We start from the raw sequence: 19,725 nt of genomic DNA, 5'->3' as shown, positions 1-19,725 counted from the left end.
CAGACACAACTTTCTTAGTAAACATAGCTTGAAACAAACTTTAGCCTCAGGATTCACAAAACAGAAGTAACCAAGATGAGATAATCCCTTCCATTACCTTACTTTGTCAGCTATATAAACACTCACCTCCCAAAGGTGTCCAACAATAGGAGCATCTGCCCAAGAATGCTCTGTATTCAGGCCCATTTTGCCATTCTTGAACACTACAAGAGTGAATGTTTTGTCAAACCACCTAAAAAAAAAATTGGAGATTTTTTTTTTTGGTATGTTTAAAAGTTTTCATTCAAAGTGACGCTTTGCTGAATCTCTCTCATTCAATTAGATACACCAGCACATGCAATTCCAGGTGACAACAGAATAGAAAAGATTTAAAAACATGCTACAGAAATAACCAACCTATAAATTCACTGGGCCAAATGCACTAGAAGCAAAAACAGGTGCAACTCCACCAAAGTGAACAGAGTTAAAAAGCTGATGCCTTCTGTGAATTTTGCCTATCAAGTGAATCTGGCAATGCTAGGTTATGATTTACAACTGTGTAATAGGATTTGAATTTAAAAACTATATCATAATAAATAAAGGTTTCTAAGCGATGGTCACATAAACACCACCCTATACCGGAAACCTACTGACCGCTATGCCTACCTTCATGCCTCCAGCTTTCATCCAGACCACACGATCCATTGTCTATAGCCAAGCTCTACGATACAACCACATTTGCTCCAACCCCTCAGACAGAGACAAACACCTACAAGATCTCTATCAAGCGTTCTTACAACTACAATACCCACCTGCTGAAGTGAAGAAACAGATTGACAGAGCCAGAAGAGTACCCAGAAGTTACCTACTACAGGACAGGCCCAACAAAGAAAATAACAGAACGCCACTAGCCATCACCTTCAGCCCCAACTAAAATCTCTCCAACACATCATCAAGGATCTACAACCTTCCTGAAGGACGACCCATCACTCTCACAGATCTTGGGAGACAGGCCAGTCCTTGCTTACAGACAGCCCCCCAACCTGAAGCAAATACTCACCAGCAACCACACACCACACAACAGAACCACTAACCCAGGAACCTATCCTTGCAACAAAGCCCGTTGACAACTGTGTCCACATATCTATTCAGGGGACACCATCGTAGGGCCTAATCACATCAGCCACACTATCAGAGGCTTGTTCACCTGCACATCTACCAATGTGATATATGCCATCATGTGCCAGCAATGCCCCTCTGCCATGTACATTGGTCAAACGGGACAGTCTCTACGTAAAAGAATAAATGGACACAAATCAGACGTCAAGAATTATAACATTCAAAAACCAGTCGGAGAACACTTCAATCTCTTTGGTCACTCGATTACAGACCTAAAAGTGGCAATTCTTCAACAAAAAAACTTCCAAAACAGACTCCAATGAGAGACTGCTGAATTGGAATTAATTTGCAAACTGGATACAATTAATTTAGGCTTGAATAAAGACTGGGAGTGGCTGGATCATTACACAAAGTAAAACTATTTCCCCATGTTTATTCCCCCCCCCGCCCCTGCTGTTCCTCAGACGTTCTTGTCAACTGCTGGAAATGGCCCACCTTGATTATCACTACCAAAGGTTTTTCCGCCCCCGCACTCTCCTGCCAGTAATAGCTCACCTTACCTGATCACTCTCCTTACAGTGTGTATGGTAACACCCATTGTTTCATTTTCTCTGTGTATATAAATCTCCCCACTGTATTTTCCACTGAATGCATCCAATGAAGTGAGCTGTAGCTCACGAAAGCTTATGCTCAAATAAATTTGTCAGTCTCTAAGGTGCCACAAGTACTCCTTTTCTTTTTATAATAAATAAAGGCACTTAACCATTTTACTTTTGTTTGAAAAACCCAGATATTGAACATTTTAAAGTTTTCAAATAGACAAGTGCATTTATTTTTAACCAAAAGAAAATCTGAAATTTTAAAGTTTTCTTGGGGGCCAAACATCATCACAAACTTGAATGTTGCTTGTAGCGGTTACTCACCAACTTCAGCATGAATATGACACTATAACTGGTTATGAATTATGAAATGCAAGACATAGGCACATATGATGCTTAAGAAACATGGAAAAAAGTGACTGATTTAAGTAGCAGATTGAACAAAAACACCAACTCTGGTAAAATAATAAACGATGAGTTGATTGCCAGAAGACCAAAATCCACAAGCGTATGCAGTGCAAATTACAGGATAGACACAAAAGGTAAACACCACACTACGTTACACATGAACCAGAATCCTCTTCAGTAAAGTAATGTGATTAAGTGGCACTGTTCCCACCTAAGAACATAAGAACGGCCATACTGGGTCAGATCAAAGGTCCATCTAGCCCAGTATCCTGTCTTCCAACAGTGGCCAATGTCAGGTACCCTTGATGGAATGAACAGAACAGGTGATCATCAAGTGATCCGTCGCCCATTCCCAGCTTCTGGCAAACAAAGGATAGGGACACCATCCCTGCCCATCCTGGCTAATAGCCACCTGCTCATTGTGACTAAGTGGCACTGTTCCCACCTGCTCATTGCTGTACCTGTCATAACAACTGCCATGCAGCAGAGATTTTGCATATGTATCCATTGAAGTCATTGGATCCTCTTCTCTGTATCCCTGCTCAGTTTCATCCAAAGTCACAAAGAAAGCTGCTTTTTCCACAGCATCCAAGGACTGCTTGTTCTTTCCGCGTCCAAAATAGGCCTGACGAGCCTTAGCCCAGGGTACTCTGCAGCAAGAATTTCAATTTATGGTGATATTATGTAAATTGGTCAGTGTTTTACTACCTTTAAGAGCACGGTATAATTCTATAGGGCAATCTTACTTTTAACAGATTTAAATGTCCTTCAGCTTTCACCCTGTGCCTAATGAATTTATACTAGCAGTAACAGGTGAGGATATTGCTACAGATATTATTGAATCAGAGTCCTGGGATGAGAAAGGAATTACTACCATCTGAGGCCAACCCAAGTAGTAGTACACAGGCAGGAAATTTGGTTTTCAGGAATTAAACATGTCTCTCGTACACAAAATGCATACTACACATCTTGTACATTTACAGCCTAACAAAGCACAACTTCTTGATGTACCTCTGTGGAAAGTCACACAGACACTGGAAATTAGATATAAAAGATCACAAAACCAATCCACAGGTACTCAAATACTATGACAAAGGAGACCAATGTAAGAACCTGGATAGATCCACACATTCAGCTTAAAACAACTATGCTAATGAAATGGTTATGTCTGAAATTTTAACTTATAAAGGTCTGAATATCTGAAGTGTGAGTCCAAGAACTGTAACTCACTTCTCTTGTATGCAGATGGCTAGATTTTTGGAGTCAAACATGTACATTTGCTAATATATATTAGTGTAAGAGTGTGTGTGTGTAATTTATATAATGTAGATACCCAAAATGAGTGTTATAATATAAATAAGACTGTATTCTCCAAAATAAAGTTTTTTATATACTATGCTACTGAATTGTACATTTAAATACATTACATTTTTCCATTAAGATGTGCATTTGAAACCAAAAACCTGAAAAAGGAAGTGAACTGTGTAAAAATAAGGAACCATTGAGCTTTCATGCATTTGTTTTCCAAACCTTCCAGAAACAAGGGGACAAACTGATCTCTGGTGTAAGGCTACTGAATTCAGTGAAGTTGTAACAGGGATAAATTCAGTCAGGTCAGTCAGATTCTACTTTTTCAATTAGATATGCATAAATTAGGTTGGAGTAACACCACTGAAGTCAAGGGAGATATTCTGGATTTATACTAGTGTAACAGCAGAATCTGACAAAGTATCTTGATTTTAAAATTTGGTATTTTTAGTAGGTATGCTAATGCCCCAGAAAAGAGATTTATACAAATGTTCGTAAGTCATCAAATATTGTTCAATTAAACAATTCACTTGTGTTTCATAATCAAAGCAAGCTTCTCAAACTACAAATAGGCAGAAGGTGTGCCTGAAGGTGACTGATCACTGCTAAGTTACTTCTAACTCAAACCAGAAAGGGTTCAACAATTGTTTCACATTCCAGTGATATGCAACAACACAGATTATGGAATAATCAACTAACCGCAGACAGTAAGGTTCAGAAGCTGGCACTGAGCCTGGCATCTTTAAACAAATGTCTTAAAATATTAGAAAAGTTACTGTTTAAAAAAATTCATACCTATCTCCTGCAGTAAGAGCTGCTAACTTCTCTTCTCCAGCCTGAGGTTCTGAACAGTCTTCTAGAATTCTTTGCATCTGCTGTTCAATTTCCCGAGGCTTCAACAGTCTACCATCATGATATAGCCAGACTTTGAAATAACGGCCCTTATGATAAACCACAATGTGTCTGCTGTCCTTCATGTGCTGGATAGTATCTAAAATCGGAATCAAAGGTTTTAAAGCAACCTTAGGTCATGTGATGTTAGGATGGAAACAATCCGATACCAAATGTTTAACTCTAAAGGGCATATGTTTACCATAAAATACCACTGTGTCTAAGCATACTTGTTTACAAAATATTAAATCCCACATTTCATTTGATTTATAAACACTGGCGACCCACTCTATATTATCTGAAATTTAGCAAGAAAATACTGCTATACAAAATAGCCAAAAAAACCCCTAAATTTTATAATAATTTCTCATATACATAAAGCAAACACTTTCTAACTTGGGTGCCAATGTTAAGCAACTAAGAAAGTGAACTGTTTTCCAGTTCTGTGATACGGCCGGGAAGTCAGTGCAGGAAGCGTGGGTGTAAAAGTGGCTTTACATCACCCAGGCTCTTCAGCTAGTTGGCACTGGGCACAAGTTAAAGCAACCTCAGGGCTGCCTTAATTTATGCCTGTGGCCCACATTCACATCTGTTCTGGCAGCTGGGAATAGGCTGAGTGCAGCAATGCTACTGCCACATCTCTCAGATGGGGGCTATGAAAAGGGCAGTTATGTAAGGAACACACTGACACTCAGGGATTCAACCCTATATTCAGGGATTCTTATCTGGCCACAATTCACTAGTTTTATGGCCCTTTTGTGCCCTTACAAAGGGACCACGCCTCTTGACTGAGAACGAGGAACCTGGTTTTCCAGTGGTTCCAACTACCCCCAGCTTCCACTATTTCAATAAGAATTTCAGGTGCTCCACACTTATCGTGATGAGACCACTTATTTAGGTTCCTAAATATAGATTTAGGTGCCTAACAAAGTATGAAAAGATTAGCATATTACATAAATAACTTTCCATAAACATTTGTTCTATTACTAGAAGAAAAATGTTATTTCTGTACATCTGTAAATGTCTGAAGCAAATTGCATGGGTTTCCTATGGTGGGTTTTGGACTGGCCAGATGATCTTCCACCTCTGAGGTCTAACAAACAGTTTACTGTTGTCATAATATATTATGTTTAGTTGTAAGAGAAAAAATTAAAATAAGAACTGTTTAATGGATACTGTATTAAGATAATTAAGGTTTCATCACTGGCAATGTGGAAGTGAAATACATATTTTTAAAACATAAAATTCCTATAGTTTAAGGCTGTTATAGAAATAATTTAAGATACCATTCCAGTCATTATTGAAAATAAAAATTAATCCCTTCAAGATGCAGAAAAACTGATTTGATTTCAGTAAACATTGTGCAAAATGAGAACAAAGCCAACACATAACATGCATTATTCATAGAAAATTGAAATAATTTATTTTTAATAGAAAAATGAAAAACATGCTGAAACTGAAAAGAGCAAACAGGACATGAAACAATGATTAAGGGAAAGTGATTAATTATTTTATGAAGACGACAGAAGTTTTTCATATAAAATACTTTAAGTTTGCTGCCTGGAGCAGCAGAAAAATTAGGGTGCAACTGTAGTGGTTTTCAAATGTACAGAATTTACTTTAACTATAATTTGTTGCAGTTACAGTATGGCAATTTTATATAATATTTCTGCAAAGCTCAATGCACAGAAAGTATATGAACCAGTTACACATAGGCCTTGATACTGAAAGTGTAGGAACGCTATTTCTTTTCAGAGTATTCCAAGTAATTATAGTACATACACTGAACTTGCCTACAGGTCAGAGCCTATTCCTCCAAGCCTCTCTATGCCCAGACCACTCTTCAGGCCAGTGAGAGGGATATAAAGGGGAGAGCAGTACCATAGTCTTGCTTTCTTCCTTGCTCATTTTGGAGCAACATGTACCCGAGAAGCAGACAAAAAAGAGCAGTCTCTGTGGTCCCTGGACCTTTTGCAGGTCCTTCCCCTTGGAAGGCTTCTTTTTCCTTTCCCTTCCTTCTATGCCTCAGTCAGGGATATCCTGGCTCCAAGTGAGAACTAATAACTACTGGTGTGAAATGTAATTTCATTGGTTCTGAGAAGATTCAACGGAGTCCTCACTGTTCTGACTGAGGATACTTGATGGCTTAAACACTAACAAATTGCTCCACAGAGGAGAATAGGCCTGTTTTTGTTAAGACTTTTGTTTTAAAACAAAAAGCTATCTGCTTCTGAATCCAGTTTCTTTGGTTTTGTCCAGAACAGAAGTCATTGTTTTATTCTGCAGTGAATCATGACCTTATGTTTATGACACCACAAACCATCACCACAGAAGTTTATATCACACTCACCACTGGGACTTCATTGCAGGATTAAGTAACAGAAGATGGACTGCAGGATATAATTTTAAGAAATGGCAAGAAACGTTATTTTTAAAAATGCCAAAGTGTGTAAAATGTATGTACCCTTGTATGTTCTCTAGGATGCTCTCTTTTGTAACAATTTATAATTGCTGGTGGAAGATCCGATTAACAACCTTAGCAGTTCAACTTTCACCTGAAGACACTTCAAGGGATAAGAACATAGTTCTAGTTTCCAAGCCTACTTAATCTACAGTTTCCCAGATTAACAAGGGTACCAACTGCAAGAGTGTTTTTTGTGATATGGTCACATACCATCAACCCATTTCATATAGCCCAGTGGTTTATACTAGTGATGAAAGGTTTCAGATCCCTTTGCTAGTCCCCAGAACTACCAGTATTTATAAATCTCTTATGAATGCAGATCTGGAATACAATATACACAATTTAAATAAAATAGTGCCTTACTTTCTAGGCACCCCCCTTTCTCTCTTTCTAAAGATTTTAACTATACCTATCTACTATGTCCTATTTCTATCACTCTACCATTAGAGTGACTTAGGTTTGAAGACCGCCCAAACCTTTTACAATTATTTAAACCTCACGATTTCTGTATGGTAGGTGAATACAGTTTTTTCCTACAGGTAAACTAAGCACAGGAAAGTAAAGGGAACTGCCTAGTGTCACACAGTAAGTGGCAAACACAGAACGGAATGCAGGAGTGGACTCCCCCCACCATTCTAACCAGTAGACACTCCCTTTATTATATTGATAAGCCTTCACAACACTATGGAAGTAGTTCATAACTTTGAACAATTGAGCTCTTAATTATTATAAAAAGCAATATAATTATCTTAAAGCATGTTATGGAGAAGTCACAGTTTGGATAAAAAGTGTCATTACTATAGGTGATTTCAACTGTGACATCTCTTACTACACACAAAGAAGGTTAAGAGGCAAGTAGGGGCTAAAAACATTGACAGGACTAAAACTGTACCTGTCTCTACGCCTGGTATACGACTAGTGTTGAACGTACGTTCATACTGAGAAGAGCACATTGGGATGATATTTTGAATCATAAGCTGAAAGGAAAAAAGGAAAGTCAAAAACAAAATAAAAAGATTTCAAATGATTTGAAATCTCACAGAGAATGGAACTTTCATGGAGGTAAAAACGTAGATAAAAAACAAGAGGACCTTAAAGAACAGAATAGAGAAAAAGTAAATATGAAATAACAAGGCAGCAAACAGTTTCCAAGGGCCAGCTTATAAATAAAGGAAAGGAACAGCCAAAAACCATTAATCTGTCAGAATACTACCGTACTAATTGAAGTCAGTCAAAAAGGAGAAATGTCTATGAAACTATTATGCTAATTTGCTAATCGCTGAGAAATGGTCAGAGCACACATTCAGTTTAACATAAGAGCATTTTTTACTCCTTTTTCAGGTTTTGCTCTTTGAAAGTACAGGTCTAGCAGCTTATGGCTATATTAAGAGAACACTCTTCAGAAATATTCCACAGACTGTTTGGATTCCCTGGCATTCCTTGTCCTTGGCTGGCCCCACTTACCTGTTTCCTCTCCTGGGATACGGGAGGTATTAAACATTCGCTCCCACTGAGCTGAGCAGAGTGGAACAGTGGATCCCATCAGAAGAATCTATGCCGCAAACGTACGTTACAATTGTGTTTTTATACATACAATTAGCAAATTGAGAGAAAAAACACACATGCTGGTTAGAGAGAGAGACTGTAGGGCAACATGAGGATTTTAACACGTCAAAGACCTTTTTTTTTTTTTTTCTTTCTAGTTGTCCCCTGACCTACCCATGTTAGGGTCCATAGTTTTTCCACTAGTCATATGTACACTGCCTAGCTACTATGAGCTTCTCCTTTAAAAGCAGATGATCAAAGCTGTGGATTTAACAAGGCTTTCTCAGTGCCAATCACTGATGCAGAACTTCATATCATCCATTGGAAGTTGCCTCTTCACAGCCTCTGATTCCTCACAGTTAAATGACATATCAGTGAACGTATTTTATATATGTATATATGCAAGAGAACAGATTCTTATTAGACTGCAGTTTCTTAAAACAATCATGTGACCCTAGGTCTCAAGCTAAAACAGTCATGTGATCTTGATTCCCTCCATTAGCAGCATTTATTCCCTCCATTAGCAGCATATATTAAAATAAATGGCCACGAAACTGAGTAGAAATTAACTACAAACTGAAGGCACAGAAGAAAGGGGAAGCCCGTCATATGAATAACAGAAAAGCCATTGGCATGGTATTACCTGTACATTACTCCATAAAAAAAAATCTAGTTATCCTCCTGAGATTCATTCAATGACTGTTTTTAAAACAAACAGTGATACCACCAAAATGGACAGGGGAGATAACATTTCTAAATATGAATTTCTTCTAAAGCAGGGGAGGCCAACCTGTGGCTCCGGAGCCGCATGCGGCTCTTCAGAGGTTAATATGCGGCTCCTTGCATAGGTGATGACTCCGAGGCTGGAGCTACAGATGCTAACTTTCCAGTGTGCTGTCGGGTGCTCACTGCTCAACCCCCTGCTCTGCCCCAGGTCCTACCACCACTCCACCTCTTCCCTCAAAGCTCCTGCCCCTTCCCCCCGAGCCTACCATGTCCTCGCTCCTCCTCCCTCGCCACCAGAGCCTCCTGCGCACTGCAAAACAGCTGATTGCGGCTGGTGGGAGGCGTGGGGAGCGAGGGGGAGGTGCTGATTGGTGGGGCTGCCAGTGGGCAGGAGGCGCTCGGAGCTGGAGGGGGGTAGTGGATGGGGGGGGCTGCTGACATATTACTGTGGCTCTTTGGCAATGTTCATTGGTAAATTTTGGCTCCTTCTCAGGCTCAGGTTGGCCACACCTGTTCTAAAGTTTTCAAACACCATTTAAATAGTGATTAAGATTTTTCTAGCCTTATTTTTTAATTTTTATAGGATGCAGAGAAATGGATTAAAGCCATAAGGCCCATAATAGGATCTGAACTTCCCCAAAGTTTGGAACTATTCAGATGCTGGGTTTTGGTTTGCATCTGTCTCTAGTACGATTTCCTGGACACATCCTTCAACTGCTCCAGTTGCAACGTAACAGTAGAAGTCACTTCGCTGAGATGCCTGCTTTAAAAAGAAGATTGTCTGGGAATCAATTTTGTCCAGTAGGTTCCTACAGTCCTATGTGATGCATTATTGGTATGCAGTATCCATTTCAATGCCATGCACAGAAAGGCTTTTCTAGCTCTACGCAAGTTTTAAACTACTTTTTGGTTTGAAAATGCCTCTAGTCTCCTAACTTGTTTAGCACATGATGTCTCCTCAAAGAGCAGTGAAATGATCTGATCTTACCCAGGTATTAAAAAACGCTGATTTCCTGGTGCTTTTTATTACACTCCTCAAGGCTTCACTTTTTGACAAGGTTACCGAATTTTTACATTTAGTTTTCAGGATTTTAAAAGTTTGAAGCTTTTCAAAATTTAGCACAATTTTACTTATTTTAGAACTGAAGTACAGTGAGGATAGACTGGAAATGTAGTTAGATGGATTTCTGCCACTGAGATTTATGGTAGTTGCCACATTTCAATTTCCACATCAATATGCCCATTAAATAGGTTCCTCCATTTTGCCAGGTTTATTTGCGTAGGTGTAAGGACTTAAGGTTGGCCCTGTTTGTCCTTCATGTGCGCGTGCATGCATATACACGCTGCTCTCTGTATTCTTAAAATACAGCACGAAGGTAAACATAGAATATAAACTATTCTGGCATGACATTTATGCTGCTCCTGGAAGATGTCATTTTCACTATCATCTGCCTTTTGTCCATTAAAATCCTATTGCACAAACCTTAAAACTTGCCTTCAGAAAAACCATAATTGCATCTTCCTACAGGGTTCTGCATTTGAATATATTATCATACTAATTAACATGTATGTGTATCATTGCCTTCTACTAGACAGAATACTCAAGTGTAATGTGACTATTTTGCCCTCCAGTGGAGTGCAGCCCACAGCAAAATTCATTTCAAACACTACTGTAGCAAAAGGAAGTTTTCCTTTAACTTCCATGGCAGAGGTCTACATCTTTTTAAACAGAAGGTCCAACATGAGTGGAGTTTAACTAGCAACCACAATGGGTTTGCGGCCACACATTAGCTAGAGTTACATACACTGTACCTTAACATAAGGCACTACTTCTCTCCTCTGTTACTTTTCAAAATGGAGGCTGATTTGTTAAAAAGTAAATTTGAAGAAATTAGAAACTACTGAAATGGATTTACATACTGGCTTGATTTCCTGTCTGTCCAGTTTTTTCCTGTAGAGCAGGGTGGCATGGATAACATTACCTGCTCTAGCTGCCTGCAGGGAAGTGGGAACAACATACAGAAAGTCCTGAAGATAGAAGAAAGGTAAGTTAATATAGATACTATAATTGCCAAACTCCATTCAGCAAACGGAGTTCATTAATCATGCATTAGTCAAAACACAATTTTCCCCATAATTAATTCCAGTGTCTTACAGAAAAGGCTTTCATGTAGGGAAACTGGCCAAGTCACTAGCCAGAGTGCACTTAACAACTTCCTACTTTAAATATGCTCAAATTTGTTAGTCTCTAAGGTGCCACAAGTCCTCCTTTTCTACTTTAAAAATGTTTTCTTAAAAAGTCACAAAATAATAGCAGTACCTGCTCCTCAAATGGCATCAGATCGAAGGCTTGTTGACTGAAATCTAGTGTATCAAACAGCTTACTTAGGCTAGGTCTACAGTACAAGCACTACTGCAGCACAGCTGTAGCTACGCCACTGTCAGCACTGTAGTGTGGACACTTGCTGCAGCAACAGGACGCGGGGTTTCCATGGCTGTAGTAAATCCACCCCCTTCTAGAGGTGGAAGTTAGGCTGATGGAAGAATTCTTCCATTGACTTAGCAGCGTCTATACTAGGGCTTAGGTCAATTTAACTGCCTCTCTCAGGAGTGTGAATTTTTCACATTCCTGAGCAACATAGCTAGGCCAGCCTCCATTTTAGGTGTAGACCAGGCATCACACTTGCAACAGAAGTGCAATACTAAAAACCTTAATTCATATCAAATCAGGGAGATAGGGAAGCCTGGTGGCAGCTAGTGCTTGTTTTCTGATAACAGAAGTTCATATATTTTTATTTCCAGCATGTACGTATTCAAGAATTTAAAGCAGCATCCAGTATAACAACATGCTTGTGGATTAAGTAGTATATGGAGCTGTGATGAATTGGGGCTATGTCTGTACAACTTACAAATTCCGACTGACATTGTGAAGTTGTATTATGAAAAACTGCTGTCATCAGTGCCTGTGGCTTGATCTACACCTAAAATCTGACACCATTAAGAGACACAGTTAAGCTGAACTAAGCCTCAGTGTAGACTAGGGGTGGGCAAACTACGGCCCACGGGATTACCACCCCTGTGGCGATGCGGACCCCGCACCACTCCTGGAAGCGGCCAGCACCACGTCCCTGCAGCCCTGGGGGGAGAGGGTGAACGGGGGGGCAGAGGGCTCCGTGTGCTGCCCTCGCTTGCAGGCACCGCCCCCTGCAGCTCCCACTGGCTGGGAACGGCAGCCAACGGGAGCTGTGGGGGAGTGGTGCCTGCAGGCAAGGGCAGTTTGTGGAGCCCTCTGCCCGCCCTTCCCCAGGGGCCGTGCTGCCAGCCGCTTCTGGGAGCGGTGCTGCACGGGGCCAGGGCATGCAGGGACCTGCCTAAGCCCCACTGCGCGCCGCTGCCACCCCAGAGCCGCTCAAATAAGTGGAGCCGGTCCAGAGCCCTCACCCTGAACCCCTCCTGCAACCCAAACCCCTGCCCTGAGCCCCCTCGTAAACCCCACACCCCTCTTGCACCCCAACCCCTTGCCCTGAACCTCTTCCTGCACACCGCACCCCCTCCCACACTCTGCACTCCCTCCTGTACCCCAACTCCCTGCCCCAGCCCTACATTCATGGCCCTGCATGCAATTTCCCCACCCAGATGTGGCCCTCAGGCCAAAAAGTTTGCCCACCCCTGGTGTAGACACTGCTAGTTGAATGGAAGAATGCTTCAGCTGACCTAGCTACTTCCGCTTAGAGAGGTGGATTTACTACAGTGACAGAAGAACGGCTTCCCTTGCTATCAGAAGTGTCGAAGCTTAAACACACCCCCAGGGATCATAGAATCATAGAATACAAGGGTTGGAAGGGACCTCAGGAGGTCATCTAGTCCAACCCCCTGCTCAAAGCAGGACCAATCCCCATTTTTTGCCCCAGATCCCTAAATGGCCCCCTCAAGGATTGAACTCACAACCCTGGGTTTAGCAGGCCAGTGCTCAAACCACTGAGCTATCCCTCCCCCAGATCCAGAGCACAGAGACTTGGATTCCCCCTCACAGAAATCCTAGTGGGTGGGCAACAGGGAACGCTCATTAGTATCAGTCATAGGCATTTATGAGCCAAGAGGCAATGCTTGTCACAGTAAATAATTAGTAGACTCTACAGGAAGTAATAATACTCTTTGAACTTTTAAATCTGAAGTAGAGTCCTATCTAATAAAGCAGGGCTAAAGACAGAGGAACTGAATTTATTATGAACATTTCCATATTAAAAGACATCAGTGCTTTTGTAATATATTATGTGAAGACTATGCCAGCTGGAAGAAAGCACAGATTATATCAGCGCAGTAATGGAGTTCAGAAACGAAGTATTAAACAAAAGATAACAGGAATCCTAAGGAGGAATGTTTCTATAAAAAGGTTTAGAAGATTTACTTACCATTGCATAGTAATTACTATTAACCATAATTGGCCCACGTCCTCTCAGATAGATATATTCTTCCCACCAGTCGCTAACCTACAGAATGAAGAGAACAAAATTTAGCATAAACTCGTTAGCCTGTATCTCTGCTCTCAATAGCTTATGGTCCTCTACTGTAGTGGCTCCATAACACTGGGTAATATTACACACCAGGCAGAAGGAAATGCTTTGTTTATTTTTTTTTTTTTAATTAATTCTGAATGCTGAAGTGTCACTGTTTGGGGGAAAGAGAGCCACAAGGACCCATGAAACTAAGGTCAGAAATTCAGCCTTAACTCTCAGGTAAGCAATTTTTGAAGCAATCTCCTCTTCAGACAGTATTTCTAAAGTGTCCTTATAATATGCATCATAATAAAGCTTCTGAAATATTATTCATCCTATGGTAGGGTTGCTCTAGGGACTGTGTAAGCTTGTTCAAGCTACCATGTATAGCTAAGATTTAGATAACAGGCCAGTAAGGTGTGTGCCCACTTTCTCCCCGCACCCCACCTGCACACACCCCCCACACCCACCCATCCTGGTGGCTACAGCTTTGTTTTCCTCTCTAACACGTACACATAATTGGACAGATTCACATTTGCATTAAGTTCATACCCAGTGCAGCTGAGGACAGCGGGAGGAAAAGGTGGCTCTAAACCACACTGCCTTTCCACTCCCTGGATCCCAGACCGACCAGGTGGAGAAGTTGCAAGTTAATTTAATAAGCAAATATAGCAGTGAGTAGGTTTTGAGTCCTGTTCAATGACAGACAGGAAGCCTGGTCTAGAGTAATAAGACAGGAATTCTTAAGTTCTACTTGTCGCTCTGCCACTTGGTTAAATAACTTACTCACTGTGCCACACTGAGCAAGTTATTTAACCATTGTCTCAATTTCTCCACTTAGAAAATGGGGATATCAATACAGTAGAACCTCAGAGTTACGAACACCTCGGGAACGGAGGTTGTTCGTTAACTGAAATGTTTTTAACTCTGAACAAAATGTTATGGTTCTTTCAAAGTTTACAACTGAACATTGACTTAATACAGCTTTGAAACTTTACTATGCAGAAGACAAATGCTGCTTTCCCTTTATTTTTTTAGTACTTTACATTTAACACAGTACTGTATTGCATTTGCGCTTTTTTTTTTTTGGGGGGGGGGGGGGTCTCTGCTGCTGCCTGATTGCGTACTTCCAGTTCCAAATGAGGTGTGTGGTGGACTGCTCAGTTCGTAACTCTGGTGTTCATCTGTACATATACTCACCTACTACACAGAAGCACTGTAAGAATTAATGGATATGAAAGACATTAAAGATGTAAGTGCAAGGCATTTTTAGTAATTTTGGTTTTGGACTTCCTTTAAAATTACAGAAGATTGAAAATTGAAAAAGCATGTATTAAAATCAGGAAAAAATGCACGAGGGGACAGAGTTAAACTATGTGATTTCATAAGAGCCGTTGCGTCATCTGCTTACATAGTTTGTGGCCCACCAGGATTTCAGTTTCAAATACCACTGTAGTTTTGGTCCAAGATTAAATGCAAAATTTTTGGCAAGACCCTCCATTCTTTTGAACTGTTCATCATTCATAAGTGGCTGAACTGAATCCAGATACTAGAATAAACACAAAAAAAATTCATGTCAGTGCCACAGCTTTCACCAGAGCTTATTGTCATTTATTCACAAATAACTTAATAAACAAAGGGAAGTATTCTAAAGTCGGTTTACAGGGTTTCAGCTGTAACAGGTGTTAGTAAAAAATAATTGAGAACATACATCTTGAAAGATATGAGCTCATTTCCCCCCCCTTCAAATATGGTACTCTCTTCCCACCCCTACCCCGTCTACTAACTACTTGCTACCAAATCATAAATGAAAGCACATCTATTAGCACAGAATTTTTGGAAAGGTGATTTTCCTTTTAGTAGGTGAGATATTTTATATTATGAATTAAGTATTTCCTTAATTTTGAGCCATTTTAGATATATTTTTTAGTTACAGGGGATAGACTTAACTGCTATAACTATTTTTGTTGCCTATTAATTTTCATATATAGTTAGTTTGCCTAAGGCCAGCAGAGACTCTTTACCTGCAAGAATCAAAATAAACCTAAAACTAGTTGGAGTCTTGCCTAAAGGAATTCCTAATACAAAGCCTATTATAACAGGAGCACTATACTTAAGTAACATCAAGAATACATAACATGGATAATGAAAGCAAGGGATATCAAGGGCTCTATCCCAGTAAATCACACTCCATTGTGTGCTGCTGTACCAACTGACAAGGCATGTAATATCATGCATTTATCCACTGAGAGCCTGGGCCCAAAGATAAAGATTAAAGGAAAAAGGGTCAGTCTTTAACTCTGAATTACCCTTGGTCTGTCATAGTCTTTATTTTAATTGATACATTAACTGTTAATCTGATACTAAAACTGGAGGGATTGGAATGTTAATAGCATTAACCACTTCAGTACATTTATCATATAAAAGACACTGAAAACCATTACGACAATCAAATTGTGAAAAAGTTAATTCAGCTCCTCCAACAACACACCCTGTTGACAGTGTTTTCTACAGCTGGGACCGGCAGTCGTGGCAGAGATGTCTGAAAGCTGTACAACATTGGTTTACAACCAGAGAAAAGCTTTACCAGCCTCTGAAATAAAAAAAACCAAACAAACAATCTATTACATTCAAAATGACTGCAAAGTATGTGTGAGATGAAAATTAATAATACCCTGGCTTTTCATCAGTAGATCTTAAAACACTTTATAAAGAGGTAAACATTATCCCCATAGTGCACTTTGGAACTCAGGAGACCTGGGTCCCCAGCCTAGCCACCAGCCTGATGAGTGACCTTGAGAAAGTCACTTGACCTTTGTGCCTCAGTTTTCCAATCTAGTGTTCTAGCCACTAGGACACACTGCCTCTGTTGAATGGTAAAGGCCTGGTAAATGCCTCTGTTCCCAACCTAAAGGCCTTTGACAGGGAAAATGTCTATGATGTAGACCATAAAAGTTCTCTGTAAAGTGTTTTTCTGAATATGTTTACATCTTTGAAGACTAGAGGATTGGCAAGACTGAAAATCGAACTTGTATCTACATGGTGTCTCAGAACCTATTCCATCACTGGGTTAAGGCCCATGGTAGAATAAGAACACTAGTTAGCTACAACCATGTTTTAAAAAATTAAATATTGTAACTATCTTTGAGAACCATTTTCCTACACAGTTTTAGCCTGATATAAAAATCTAACTTAGACAGTGTTTTTCCCCCAAAAAAATACATTCCTAAACAGAAACCACTGGCCCAGCAAATCCATAGCACAGTTTCTAAACATGCAATGAAAATAAGTATGAGGATGCCAGTGTTAATAGCCAAGTCTTAGTGTACGTAGGGCTTTCAAGTGCCTTAAGAAAGTCACCAATTACAGTAAGAAGGCAACACACTTTGCATCTCATTATTAAGACTGAGCATTTCTTTCCCACTTTCTTCTTCGGAACCCTTCCACCTATTGCAAGTCCTGAGCACTGATCACATACACGGGATCTACACTACTATAAATCAAAAGGACAGAACATGCCACCTCTTATATTCACACATGGAGGAGTCCCACTTGATATGGATCACGCCACTTCCAACATAAAAGGGAAACTCAGTCTTAGTTCTGTTCTCCCTGCACCCATACCCAAGAACCCAGTGGAGCCTTCTCTGTGCGGTTCACCATCCTCGATGGTGGGGGCAACTACTCGGTGGGCACAGAAGGGCAATTCAATTAATTCCCTCTCTGACCCTACAGAACTTACAGAGAAAACTCAGTTTTTTCTGTGATCAGAGATACTACCCTTTGGCCCGGTCTACACTAGGGGGTGGGATTGATCTAAGATACGCAACTTCAGCTACGAGAATAGTGTAGCTGAAGTCGACGTATCTTAAATCGACTTAGAATCACTTACTTCGCATCCTCGCGGCATGAGATCAATGGCCGCCGCTCCCCCGTCGACTCCGCTGCCGCCTCTCGCCCTGGTGGAGTTCCGGAGTCAACGGCAGAGCGATCGGGGATTGATTTATCGCGTCTACACTAGACGCGATAAATCGATCCCCGATAGATCAATCACTACCTGCCAATTCGGCCTTTCAGTGTCACCCCACCCTGTACCCTTGAGGGCCTCCACAGGTGGCATGACTGCTAGAAAAGATCCAAGGTGGTCATCTGGAGCACAGGATCTCTACATGGTTCGCCATGTCCTCTCAGGGATCTGTAAGATTTGTGAGGAAGCCCCACCGTTTTCACAGGGGGAATGGCGATGGTCATGGAGATTTTCACCAGGAGGTTGCTTTCTGCTCCTTTCACCGGGGGGGGGGGGGGCGCGACGACACAATTTGGCTTCAGAATATTTGAACCATACCAGGTGCAAATTCTCCCATGACAAGGAGGATACTTGCTCACCTGATGGCAATAACAATATTCACTTCTATGTAGCTCTTTTTTTCCTTACAGTAAGCTTGTTAACAGTTAAGACATTCTAGGGCAATTTGGATACTTCTCAAATGATTTGTCAAAAAGAATGTAAGTGATTTATTCTACACAGTTAACTTCTCTTATTTCACATCCAGATATAGCAATGATCTCTTTCTAATGGGTTTTGCCTTCACAACAGACACAACATTTCTCCTTTCTGTCTATGGAATAAATATTAAACTACAACTACAAGTTTACTTCCTAGTACTGCTACACGAATTAAAAATAATAAATTTCCTTAAAAAAAAAAAACCTCTAAGCAAACGTGTTACAAGTTTCCAGTCCCTTGCAAAGCAGTTTGGACTATGGGTGAACAGACAGTCCAGTTTTCCAATCAGGTGACTATTTCTGAACAAAGATCAGTAAATTCCTACTAACCACATCTCTGAATGCTCTTAATCAAGGGAACAGCTGAGAAATAAAATGGGAAACAGGTCCAAAAAAAAAAAATCATGGAATACCAAAGAGAGATAATAAAGACGTAAAAAGCTATGAAGGTCAGAAATGTTTATGAGGGAAGTAATACCATCACTACCACTGGAAATTAGTAAACCAGCTATGTTAGATATCAGAAAAAACTTCTGAGGGACTTTGTAGTTCCAAAAGAGAATACCAACTAACTAGTTCTGATTTGTCAGTCTTGAGAGGCAACACTGGGTTCACTCCTTTATAGAGAGAGAGAGAGAGAGACTTTTAAAACCATGAAGAGAAACAGCTTTCCAACAGTACCCAGAAATATAATGCAAGCAGCAAGACGTGATAATTAGCATTACAGTTCACACTGCTCAAGCTTAGCATTATAAGGGAAGATTAACAGCTTAAAATATCCATTTAGTAGGACATGCTGAAAACTCCGCCAGTGACAATGACAAGCAATTCTGACAGAGTGCACTGTGCCTTACCATTCAGCACCTGCACTGTACAAATTCATATCAGCAGGCTCTCAATACCATATCTGGGGGAACTATAAAAAAATTCATTTAAAACAGATACATATTCACCTTAGAACTATTTTAACATATCATTCTACAGGCCTACTGAACATCCTCCATAACACAGCCACTACATGTTAATCCCACACTGTAGTAAACTTGGAGGATGCGGTGAATAAGGGGTATCATCACGTGTATTTTAATCGGACTCTCACACTTTTTTTTTTTAATACAACCAAGCGCAAAACAAGGACATAACTGAGTGTGATTAACAGCAAATCCCCTCCCCAAAAAGCATTCACCTGCATGCAACCAGATCTCTCTAAACACATCATTTGAGGCATATGATAGCTTCTTAAATAGATTCTTTTCCACAGAGTCATGATCAGTACTGGGAGACAGAACTCAGATCTTATCGTGGGTTTGACACTGGGCTTCTTTTGCTATCTTGGGTGAATCATTAGGTGTCTCTGCCTCAGTTCCCCCCATATCTGTAAAATGGGTAAAAAAACACCTAACCTCACAAAGCATTTTGTGCTTTTGTGTTTTCAACATGCTTTGAACATAAAAGTGCTATATACTTTGAAAAGATGATGTTTTATTTCAATGCAAAATAAAGTTCAAAACAAACACATATTTACTGTAGACCAAAATAGCTATAGAAAACTGTACGTTTACCATAAAATGGCTAACGGCCCATACATTCAACTATCTGGAAATCAATTTGAGAGAAAAGTAAATGAAATGAAACCAAACATCAATAAAAAGGTGGATCATAGGGGAACAGTAAAAGGGAGCTT

At 40.3% G+C, this 19,725-nt stretch overlaps 1 protein-coding gene and 1 long non-coding RNA gene across 7 annotated transcripts in view; one reads left to right on the top strand and one right to left on the bottom strand.

Annotated features, from left to right (window-relative positions):
* The window catches only part of CPT1A (carnitine palmitoyltransferase 1A), a 90,050-nt gene that overhangs the window by 20,745 nt on the left and 49,580 nt on the right, over positions 1 to 19,725 (bottom strand). For 3 of the 5 annotated variants that reach the window (XM_073347046.2, XM_073347045.2, XM_073347044.2), the window contains 8 exons: positions 16,027 to 16,128; positions 14,947 to 15,084; positions 13,452 to 13,529; positions 10,960 to 11,067; positions 8,233 to 8,320; positions 4,209 to 4,404; positions 2,567 to 2,755; positions 127 to 232 (listed from right to left, as the gene is read on the bottom strand). In XM_073347046.2, coding sequence (XP_073203147.1) covers positions 127 to 232; positions 2,567 to 2,755; positions 4,209 to 4,404; positions 8,233 to 8,320; positions 10,960 to 11,067; positions 13,452 to 13,529; positions 14,947 to 15,084; positions 16,027 to 16,128 — 1,005 coding nt within the window. Of the gene's footprint in view, positions 1 to 126; positions 233 to 2,566; positions 2,756 to 4,208; positions 4,405 to 7,660; positions 7,746 to 8,232; positions 8,321 to 10,959; positions 11,068 to 13,451; positions 13,530 to 14,946; positions 15,085 to 16,026; positions 16,129 to 19,725 lie in introns of all 5 variants that reach the window. The other 2 variants (XM_073347047.2, XM_078853148.1) reach the window with 2 other exon arrangements.
* The window catches only part of LOC140912534 (uncharacterized), a 45,928-nt gene that overhangs the window by 22,710 nt on the left and 3,493 nt on the right, over positions 1 to 19,725 (top strand). The window contains exons 2-4 of one of the 2 annotated variants that reach the window (XR_012159305.1): positions 8,110 to 8,333; positions 10,984 to 11,084; positions 13,703 to 13,775. This is a non-coding gene — a long non-coding RNA (uncharacterized LOC140912534). The remainder of the gene's footprint in view (positions 1 to 8,109; positions 8,334 to 10,983; positions 11,085 to 13,702; positions 13,776 to 19,725) is intronic. The other variant, XR_012159306.2, reaches the window with a different exon arrangement.

The sequence above is a fragment of the Lepidochelys kempii genome, chromosome 6 (assembly GCF_965140285.1).
Source record: "Lepidochelys kempii isolate rLepKem1 chromosome 6, rLepKem1.hap1, whole genome shotgun sequence".
NCBI classification, from domain to species: Eukaryota; Metazoa; Chordata; order Testudines; family Cheloniidae; genus Lepidochelys; species Lepidochelys kempii.
The sequence above is the reverse complement of the archived record's forward strand: the minus strand, read 5'-3'. Positions and strand labels throughout refer to the sequence as shown.